Genomic DNA, 10,063 nt, shown 5'->3' with positions numbered 1-10,063 from the left:
ATTGTATATTTTAGCCCTTTACTGGGGCAGTAACCTCAAAGGTGCAACTATACCCCTAAAAGTGAGCATATTATTAACCATTGACACAAGTGTTACCAGTGTTACCTCTTAAATTTACCTTAATGTGACTGGCAGAAATCCTTTAAATGTGAGATATTACTTGACTGACGTTAAACTGGATGTTTTTTTTTTATCAATTTATTTACACTTTTATGTACTCCTCAGTCCCTTCTGAGTCTTCCACGGTGCTGCTCTACAGGATGTGCAACCGAACAAGGCACGCTGGAAACAGTCACCCAGTCCCAGTACAGTCCAGCTGAATCAGGTACCAGCTGTTTTTTTTTGTTTTTTAAATTACTGTTAGTTTTTTTTTTATTGTTTTAAGACTAACAAAAAAAAAACACATTATAGTACTTTGCTGTTATTTTCATAGCTAAACCATACCTTAATGGAGACGGGACCAGCCGATGAATTTTTGGCATCTGTTGGAAATGTGTTTTTTTTTTTGCTTGTTTTTTTCTTGTTGTAATTTTCAGGGCATTCCCAGACAACACAATTCAAATAACTGCGGAGTGTTTGTGTTGACGGTAAGCCATGCAGTGTTGTAACCTAAGTCACATCAGAAAGTATTATAAATGTCCTACATCTGAAAGAATTTGCATTTGATGTTTTGTTTATTGGTATTATTGAATAGAAACAAACATTTTGGTATATGATTGTACATTGTCTGCTAAAACTAGCTTTAATTCGTATTGTAGTATGCACTCTACGTGGTATTGGAGGGGTATTTTGATTTCAACGAAGTAAGTCTTAAATTCCAAAGTCATTTATTTAGAGATCCTTAGTTACCATTAGCTCATCAGTGCTCTATTTTACAGTATGACATGCCAACAATTAGAAGGTGCTGGTGTATGCTTCTGCTGAGTAATTATCCATTGAAGCAAGTCAGATCAAGTTGTACTGTATGTGAAATGTTGCCAACTTATCTGTAAACATCAATTTAACAGTTTCAATTAAATAGTACAAAGAAGTGTTTTTATGATGGCGCATACTGCTGCCACATGTTATGTTGTTTTATGATATAATATGTTGTTTTTATGATATGTCGTTTTAATAAGATAATTGTCATTTTAACAACAACTCGTTATTACGAGAAAAGATGTCGTTTATACCAAATAATCGAGTGGACAAAATAAATATTTGTGGCAGCAATGCGCTACCGTACGTTTTAACTATAAAGTGGAAATAATTTCATGACATATATCAGTCTAAACCTGTGAATTTCAAATCTTCTTCTGGGGATGTCATTAAGATCAAACTCTCTTCATAAGCTCTTTATATTTTAAACATTTGAAGGTCAGACGCGGAACGAAAACAACTCAGAAAAAAGAGGAGACTAGAAAGAGCAGGTATGGGTTCTACTTTAATTCTTGTACAGCACAATTAACAGGGTTTTGACATTGATGCTACTCTTATTACTCTCCAATTTAGAGGCAATGGAAGCCCCCCCACCTGTTGATTACTTGACCAAGGTAAGCACAGTATAAAATCCTGTCAATCTATCAGTTTCATTTTTTTATATGTCTTATCTACAGTCACATTTTAGACTGACTGATGGTTATTTTGGACAGATGCCACTGGAGATCCTCGGGCAGATCCTGTTGAGAGTGGTCTCAGACGACGGAGACATGGCCTTTATGAGACTTTCTCTCACATGCAAGCTTTTTAGGGACATTGTCAGTGAGACAAAATTCAAAGAAGAGGCCCACTTCATGTGGCTAGACAGTAAGTTCTTTAACTCTAACGTGTAGTGAGTACTGTAAAAAGTATTTGAGTGTCTGTCTGTCTGTCTGTCTGTTTCCTCTCATCTGTCTGTTTTTTGTTTTTTTTCTGGTAGACTGTATTGCCCTCAACTGTAAAACTTTCAAATAATAATAAAAAAAACCCTTCAAACTTTCAGGCTATGCTTTCTCAAGCCAAACCAACCTAAATTTTGACTTGACAAACTTTTTTAATTTAACTTTTTTAATTTGATGAGTTAAACCTCTTTTTTGGCTCATTTTATAAGTAAAAGAAAACATGCCTAATAATTCTGCACACCTGAATGTAAGGAGTTTTTCACTTCCAGCCTTCATGGACAATTATATAGCCTATCACTTATAAATGATTAAATACAAAATCAATAGTAGTTAAGATTTATGTGGTTTGGAATTGGTAAAAAAAGACTAGAAAATCAACTTGCCTAATAATTATGCACACAGTATAGATGATGGTAATGTTAATTATAAATTAAATCTCTTAGGTACTTTACAGACAAAGCAAATAACACACTTTTCCTAACACCATCCTATAATATATTTTAAAATACATTTAAAATCTTCTCCTTGTATGGCTCTTTTGCCTTTCTTCAAAATGATTTAATGTTGTTTTAATATTGTTTGTTCTTTTATGTAAATTAGGTGTCGTGAACTGGAGTGCATTTTCTGCACGATACAGAGAGAAGTTCCGGGTGCCATATTCACTGACCCAGGGCCTACGGTGCTGCGAAACATTTAAAGACTGCCCACCTGGCTATGGTGGGAATGGCAGGAGGGGAGTCCTGCGTGGGTTTTATTCCTTCAAAGACTTTATAGTTGATGGTAATGTTAATTATAAATTAAATCTCTTAGGTACTTTACAGACAAAGCAAATAACACACTTTTCCTAACACCATCCTATAATATATTTTAAAATACATTTAAAATCTTCTCCTTGTATGGCTCTTTTGCCTTTCTTCAAAATGATTTAATGTTGTTTTAATATTGTTTGTTCTTTTATGTAAATTAGGTGTCGTGAACTGGAGTGCATTTTCTGCGCGATACAGAGAGAAGTTCCGGGTGCCATATTCACTGACCCAGGGCCTACGGTGCTGCGAAATATTTAAAGACTGCCCACCTGGCTATGGTGGGAATGGCAGGAGGGGAGTCCTGCGTGGGTTTTATTCCTTCAAAGACTTTGAGGGCTACTGCTCAGTTGATTGTTTTATTAATGATGGAGGTGAATTTCAGAACGTGTAGATGCAATTTTATTTTTCTTTCTCATATAGTCATGTTTATAGTTTTAATCTCTCTCTCTCTCTCTCTCTCTCTATATATATATATACACACAATTATATTTTCTGTTTTGTTCTTTGCAAAAAAAAAAAAAGATCACTGTTATCAGATTGGTTTTTGGAGGCACCATGCATAAAATGGGATGCAGACTGAAAATATACAGTATGTAGTCAATTTAACTTAAAAATACTTTATTGGCTTAAATATTTCACATGCAGAATTGCCAAAGTAACAGAAACATGTCTATAATTATACTAAATAAATAAACAAGAACCATGACAGAGGAAAGATTAAAATAAGAAATATATAAGGTGCCATTAAAGTGTAGAGTAATGTTACACAATAAATATACACAGGGAAGTATAGTGCAACAGAATGTTAATAAATTGTAAATAAAATACTACACAGATATTACAGAATAAACTAATTCCGTATAATTTTACCTCAGATGATACATGATTAAAATCCTAGATATGTGCTGTACTACATTTTACTGTTTTTTTTTTCACCTTAGCGTTTTTTTTAATACGTATACATTTTATTAGAGTATTCTGTTAAGTATGCGCATGCGTTTTAATGACGTGTTACGTCACCACGCAATGCAAATTACACACGCATTTACAATGCGCATGCGTGTTATAGACATACCTTACGTCACTGTGCGCATGCGCGGTAAACACATACGTGACGTCACCGCGCTACAGTCTGCAACGAGGGGTATCTCTACTTTTGGGCTATTTTTGATTATAAAGACCTGGCAACCCTGCCACTAGGAATTGGGAAAGGTTCCGAAGCTTTACAAATTAATGCTTTGAAAGCACCCATCACTTTCTTCTTCTTCTTCTTTTAATATTAACAAAATATATTTTATTATTTAACCTTTTGAGTTATGGCCTCCAGCAGGTATTTGGTCTGATTATTTTCAAGTCACACAAATAGAAATAGAAATAAACGGTACTTTCCTAGCCTCGGCTAAATGCTAATTGCATAATAATATATAGCTACTATTATCATGAGCTGCAGACCACCCGATAAAGATAAATAATATATTACAAAGTTTAAAACGGTTTGTAGTGGACAGTAGAGGGAGGAAAAGCACTTTTAGTTTTAAGTTTTGAAAACATGACTCCACCCGGACTGCTGCAGAAGTAGCCAAGTAACGTTACACCTTGTGCATATTTGAACTATGCAAATGTTTCTATACAGACAGATACTGTAACTATAGCCTACTAGCACATTATTGTGGATAAGATACGAACTTTGGGTTCAAAACACTTTCCGTCCACACTAGCACTATTTCAAGCATTTTCCAGTTGTAGCTTACCTGTTAGCTGTTAGCTGGAGCAAACTATCTGAAAATGGTAAAATCACCTTACTGCGCTTTTTAATATCACTAAAGCTCGCTGATAGAAAAAGAAAAAAAATTCACAGGTCCAAACACTGGCATATTGTCGATTAGGCCTAGCATAGAAAATAATTCCCATTTTCCCAGCTTTTTAAAATAAAAAAAGCATGTTTACTGTAATGCAGTAACCCAACAATGCACGTCAATGGTTTAACAGCAGGAATGTGAATCTATAAGTAAATATTTAATTCTTTCTGTGTTTACAGGGGCTGTATTGTTTTACTTCATCTGGTAATGGTGGTAAATGAAGGTGAGCACTAAGGATAAGTCTTTTAAAAATAAAACCTAGTTTATTTGTTTTTGTTTGTTTGAATGTTTTTTTTTTTGCATAAAAAACATGTTTCTTCTCTCTGTTTTCAGTGTCTCTGCAGGTCACTGTTAAGGGTGTTATCGGAGGTTCTGTCGTTTTACCGTGTTCCTCTAAAGAACCTCAGCTTGCATCTGAAGACATTACAGTGAATTGGAAACACCATAACAGACTGAAAGTATATGGCATTGTTAAGGGTAAAGTCTCTGTGGAAGGACAGGATCCAGAGTACGAGAACAGAGTTGAAAGTGACTCTGAGCAGCATCTGAGAGGAAACTTCTCACTCAAACTCAAAAATCTTCGGTACAGCGATACGGGAAAGTACCAGTGCTACATCATAGCTGTCTCAGTAATTAAGACCGTGGAGCTACATATCGAAGGTATTTTTTTCTTATTTTTATTTAAAGAGGTCCTATTATGCCTCTTGATTTAGTTTTTGGGGTGTACTAGAATAGGTTGTCATGCTTGATTATCCCAAAAGCGCATTATTTTTCACCTATTGTAAATTATTGCAGTTGATTATTGTACATTAGATTATTATACATGTTTAGTTCCTGTTTCAATGAAACCCTCCTTCTGAAACACGAAATGTGATTGGTTATCTGGCCCAGTGTGTGAGTAAGGCCTAACCGCAGAACCATACATCACAGCAGTGCGAGGACAACAGCGACAGCCTAACAGTCTGATGCCGGAAGTGGGCGGAGTAACAGTATCAGATCAGAAGTGGGCGGAGCAAGTGTTGCCTTACTAGGCATTCTGCTACTTCTGTGTTTTGGACCATTTCAAAGTTTAACAAACCATGTTATTATCAAACCACGTTTTTCCCTCTTAAATAGCAAAAGTATCACACACTATCTGCTCCAAATAAATACAGTTAATTAAAAATACAAAATAACAATAACTAAAGAAAAGAAATAAAACAAAATCAATCCAAAGCAAATAAATTGAATACAAGTTATGCAGGCACACATTTAACAATAATTCTTAAATATAACATTAAAACTAAAACAAATCAAAACTCCATAAACATGGAGTTAATCCTGAGGTGCCTTTTGTCCCGACACTTGTAAAGAAAAACTTTTATCATCCATACCCTATGTTCCTTGATTTGGAATCAAAACCTGAAAGGCTCTTTGTCTGTCATCATTAATTTCCGCCTGATCAAGTTGAGGAAGGGCCTTTTCCTGGTCTTTCTTGTTTAATTTCATATACTACGGCTCTTCCTCAAAACCTCTGAAGGCATGGCAGTTTTTTCCGTTTTCATTAACTTTTGACTGAGCTCTCTTCTTATGCCATGATTAACTTCTTACCGTGTCTTCCGCCGTTATTAGTTTACATGAACTCCGCCCACTTCCGATCTGATACTGTTACTCCGCCCACTTCCGATCTGATACTGCTACTCCGCCCACTTCCGATCTGATACTGTTACTCCGCCCACTTCCGATCTGATACTGTTACTCCGCCCACTTCCGATCTGATACTGCTACTCCGCCCACTTCCGATCTGATAGTGCTACTCCGCCCACTTCCGGCATCAGACTGTTAGGCTGGCGCTGTTGTCCTCACACTGCTGTGATGTATGGTTCTGCAGTTGGTTAGTATTGCAGTGTGTTGTCATTGGCAAACCACTTAGAGCGTGTTCCTGGAATGTCACACCCCTCACCATAACCACAGGTTTCATCTGCTCCGCTGTAAATATTAACGATGGCATTGATTTTGCCATACCAATTCGAGCTCGATTCAGACCCTGAGAATGTTTGCGAACAAGAGGATCATGCAGAGCAAGCACAGAGCACAGATTTTACAGGACGTTTCAGAGTGTTTTTTTTTTATACATTTTTTTTTTTTTTTTACAGTTTATAATATGGTCTCCAGTGCAGTTTAACCAGGCCTTGCCCCCTTTTTTGCTTGTGGGAATTATTTAAATGAGTGATATTATGACTTCACGATATCCAGAGGAAGCACACTGCAGTCATAACAAGCCGTTTGTTGTAGTTCTTGAGAAGTGTTTTCTGTTAACAATTAGATCTCCTTTTAGAGTTGACTTTAAGCTTTGTAACCTTGCAGGTCTTTTTTATGCTCAAACAGCAATATTACAGTAACTAAAGTTGAAAAAGTGAAAAAAGAACTTTAAGTCACATATGCCAAGTTCTTAGCAATGTACTCTTTCTATTCAGGCTGGTTTACAAACACTTTTATATCATTATACAAAAATGTCATATGGTCTTCACAGGGGTCTTCAGTTTGAAATGAAGTGGGAACTGCCATTGAGTTTCAGAATTTAAGTTTGTTTGGTTGCATGGTACTTTAACACAATCCCTGTATTGTTCTTTGTAATGCACTTTGTCTATTAAAAGCAATGGATTAGAATTGTTCTCTGCTGAAAGCAAACTCTAGTCCAGTGGTTTTAAACCCTGGTCCTGGTGACCCACCGCTCTGCACATTGTGTATGTCTCACTTATGCCGAGTTCACACTGCAAGATTTTCAAACTCGTCGGATCGCCATTGTTTTCACACTGCGTGACTATCTGGGGTAGCATTCAGTTGCTGCTGTGTTCACATTGCACGATGGATCGGCGACAGGGGGTTTCACACTGCATGACTTCACAATAGGAAGAATCGCCGACAGCTCTGTCTGGTCCGCAAACTACGTTTCACAACAAAACACACGCGAGAAGTGATAAGGAAATAACGCGAGAACCCGCGTGCTTCAGACCGGAGTTCTCCAGCGAGACTGTAATTATTCAAAAATATATATATAGGCCACAAATTGTCTGTGAGCTGATTTCCAGCTACAAGGAGAAAAAGAAAAACAGATTATGCAGGAGGGAGATGCAGGGAACAGGGATTGGGTGTTCTGCAAAGAGAGTTGGAGATAAATAATTTTGCAGTAACTGTTATGCTGATGTTGTGGCTGGTCAAGCAAATGTTTGTGCTTGTTTCTGTATGATATAATTGTTCATATATCTATTAAAATACTGATATTCTGGTCTATAACTCCTCCCCGAACTTCCCGCTGCCCTGTATCTTGGTCTCTCATTGGCTGTAGGTCATCGCCGATGTAGTTTTCAGTCAGAACTCATTGCACACAGCGTGATTGTGAATCGCCGACAGCTCCAGATATTTAGAATGCCAAATATTTTGCGGGCGTCGGCGACGTGTCGGCGATTCTCTCAGATCGTGTCTTTTGATAATTCACACTGCGTGAATGTCACTCGCGTGAACGAGCACCGATTTGCCTCCGATTTCGGGCATTTGTCAGCGATTTCACAAAACCTGTCGGCGAGTGAAAAATCGGGCTAATATCGTGCAGTGTGAACTCGGCATTATCTGACACACTCAACTGAGTTCATGGATCTCCCTCCTAACGAGCTGATGATCGTAATCAGGTGTGGAGAGACATACACAATGTTCAGAGCGGTGGGTCCCGAGGACCATGGATTCAAAACCATGCTCTAGTCTATAGACGCTATTCAGTCAACAGTCAGTCATGAAGCAAACTCTTATGTTTCTTGCATGAAAAACGGTTTCATTTATCGCAACTTCTCTTTGTTTTCAGAGCCTCTGCAGCACCCATTTGTGCGTTCTGTTGGCGGTTCTGTGGTTTTGCCTTGTTCTTCTAAAAAATCTCAGCTTACAGCTGAAGACATTACAGTGCACTGGAGACACAACGAGACGCTGAAAGTGTATGACATTATTAAGGGCAAAGTCTCTCTGGAAGAACAGGATTCAACATATTACAACAGAACTGAAATTATCCGTGAGAAGTATCTGAATGGAAACTTCTCCCTAAAACTTAACAACGTTCAACACCGTGATACAGGAATCTACACATGCTACATCACAAATGAATTTCTAATTCAAAGTGTGAAACTAGGTTTGTGAAAAAAATATTTGATTCTTTTAAGCTAATAATATAAGTTTGTTGGGATGATTTTAATTAAGTTAGAATGAGATTGTTTAACAATATGTTTTATTTTTTTGTCTTTGTGTCCAGCAGAATTTAACCAAGGAGCACAAGCAAGACCAGAGAAGATTTTATTAGTGCCTTTACTTTCTGTTTCCATTCTGCTCTGTATGTGAGTATTGAGAGGAGAAATGATTTGTCTACAGTATCGAAACAGTCTATGAAAATTATTCATCTCAAAGCATTGTCAACTGATCCCATACACTTTTAAAAATAAAGGTTTCAAAGATGTTTTTCCTAGAGCCCGACCGATATGGGTTTTTTGGGGCCGATACCGATATTAGGGAGTAAAAAAAAGGCCGATACCAATATACCAGCCGATATTCTTTGTGTATATTATAGTAGAGTACCAGTCAAAAGTTTTGGACACTTTCCCATTCGTGTGTCCAAACATTTGACTGGTACTATATAGGCCTGTCACGATAACAACTTTTTGTTGTGCGTTATATTTCCTCAGAAATAATTGCGATAAGCGATATTATTCATTCATTTCATTTGAAAGACCATTTTATGCCACTGAATATATAATCATAATGTAACAGCATAATAATGCAAGAAGGCCTACACACTTCCAAATGACAACACACTTTTAATTTTTTAAGAATATTTAGATCATGGAAATTAAGTATCAAAATATTAGATATCTTAAAAATATCTTCCCTGACCTTCTTTTCTCTGTAAATTAAGGGTGCACATTATTGCTGAAAAACACAATCACTACTTAGCAGTCAGATGTCCGGACAAAGGCACAGATCCCTAAACAAGGCCATATCTGCAGATGAAACTTTTTTTGTAGAAGCATTTTTTTTAAATTTGAACTAGCACCTCATGACTACACCACGTTATGTACAAGAAGCTGCAAAAGACACAGGCACAAGTGGAATGTACAAAACATGGTGACATTAATTTTTAAGTAAATATAATGGGCGATATATTGCATTACCAAAAATTATTGAGGTCATGTACATATATTGCGCGATAAGTCGATATATTGATTATTGCGACAGCAGGCCTAGTACTATATATAGAATACAGTATATACATAAACAAATTTTTTGCAATGATCACTCAAATGGGGTGATCAAACACTTATAATGGTAACAGAGATATGTAAGGGCATTTAACAATTTAACAATAAACTTTACTATCCAAAATGAGTCAGACATCAGTGCACTGAACAGTAAAGTTGAAGTTTATTCTTCTAATTATTTATTCTTCTTTATTTCAATTCAATTCCATTCAACTTTATTCCGTTGAAGTTTATTTCACTTCGGAACATTCATTCACGGATTT

General features: G+C 36.7%; 2 protein-coding genes across 2 annotated transcripts in view; both read left to right on the top strand.

The window, feature by feature from the left end:
• The window catches only part of LOC107676347 (uncharacterized), a 10,579-nt gene extending 7,508 nt beyond the window's left edge, over positions 1 to 3,071 (top strand). The window contains exons 2-9 of the mRNA XM_016470870.1: positions 237 to 325; positions 537 to 587; positions 759 to 803; positions 879 to 940; positions 1,357 to 1,409; positions 1,492 to 1,532; positions 1,632 to 1,785; positions 2,827 to 3,071. Of these exons, the coding sequence (XP_016326356.1) occupies positions 237 to 325; positions 537 to 587; positions 759 to 803; positions 879 to 940; positions 1,357 to 1,409; positions 1,492 to 1,532; positions 1,632 to 1,785; positions 2,827 to 3,056 (725 nt within the window). The 3' untranslated portion in view covers positions 3,057 to 3,071. The remainder of the gene's footprint in view (positions 1 to 236; positions 326 to 536; positions 588 to 758; positions 804 to 878; positions 941 to 1,356; positions 1,410 to 1,491; positions 1,533 to 1,631; positions 1,786 to 2,826) is intronic.
• Positions 3,072 to 3,940: 869 nt separating this feature from the next.
• LOC107676361 (polymeric immunoglobulin receptor-like) overlaps positions 3,941 to 10,063 on the top strand; it is a 9,279-nt gene continuing 3,156 nt past the window's right edge. Inside the window, exons 1-5 of the mRNA XM_016470881.1 lie at positions 3,941 to 3,995; positions 4,704 to 4,747; positions 4,858 to 5,184; positions 8,363 to 8,680; positions 8,804 to 8,882. Coding sequence (XP_016326367.1) covers positions 3,982 to 3,995; positions 4,704 to 4,747; positions 4,858 to 5,184; positions 8,363 to 8,680; positions 8,804 to 8,882 — 782 coding nt within the window. The 5' untranslated portion in view covers positions 3,941 to 3,981. The remainder of the gene's footprint in view (positions 3,996 to 4,703; positions 4,748 to 4,857; positions 5,185 to 8,362; positions 8,681 to 8,803; positions 8,883 to 10,063) is intronic.

The sequence above is a fragment of the Sinocyclocheilus anshuiensis genome, unplaced genomic scaffold (genome assembly GCF_001515605.1).
Source record: "Sinocyclocheilus anshuiensis isolate Anshui unplaced genomic scaffold, SAMN03320099.WGS_v1.1 scaffold4015, whole genome shotgun sequence".
NCBI classification, from domain to species: Eukaryota; Metazoa; Chordata; class Actinopteri; order Cypriniformes; family Cyprinidae; genus Sinocyclocheilus; species Sinocyclocheilus anshuiensis.
This window is presented reverse-complemented; position numbering and strand designations above follow the sequence as displayed.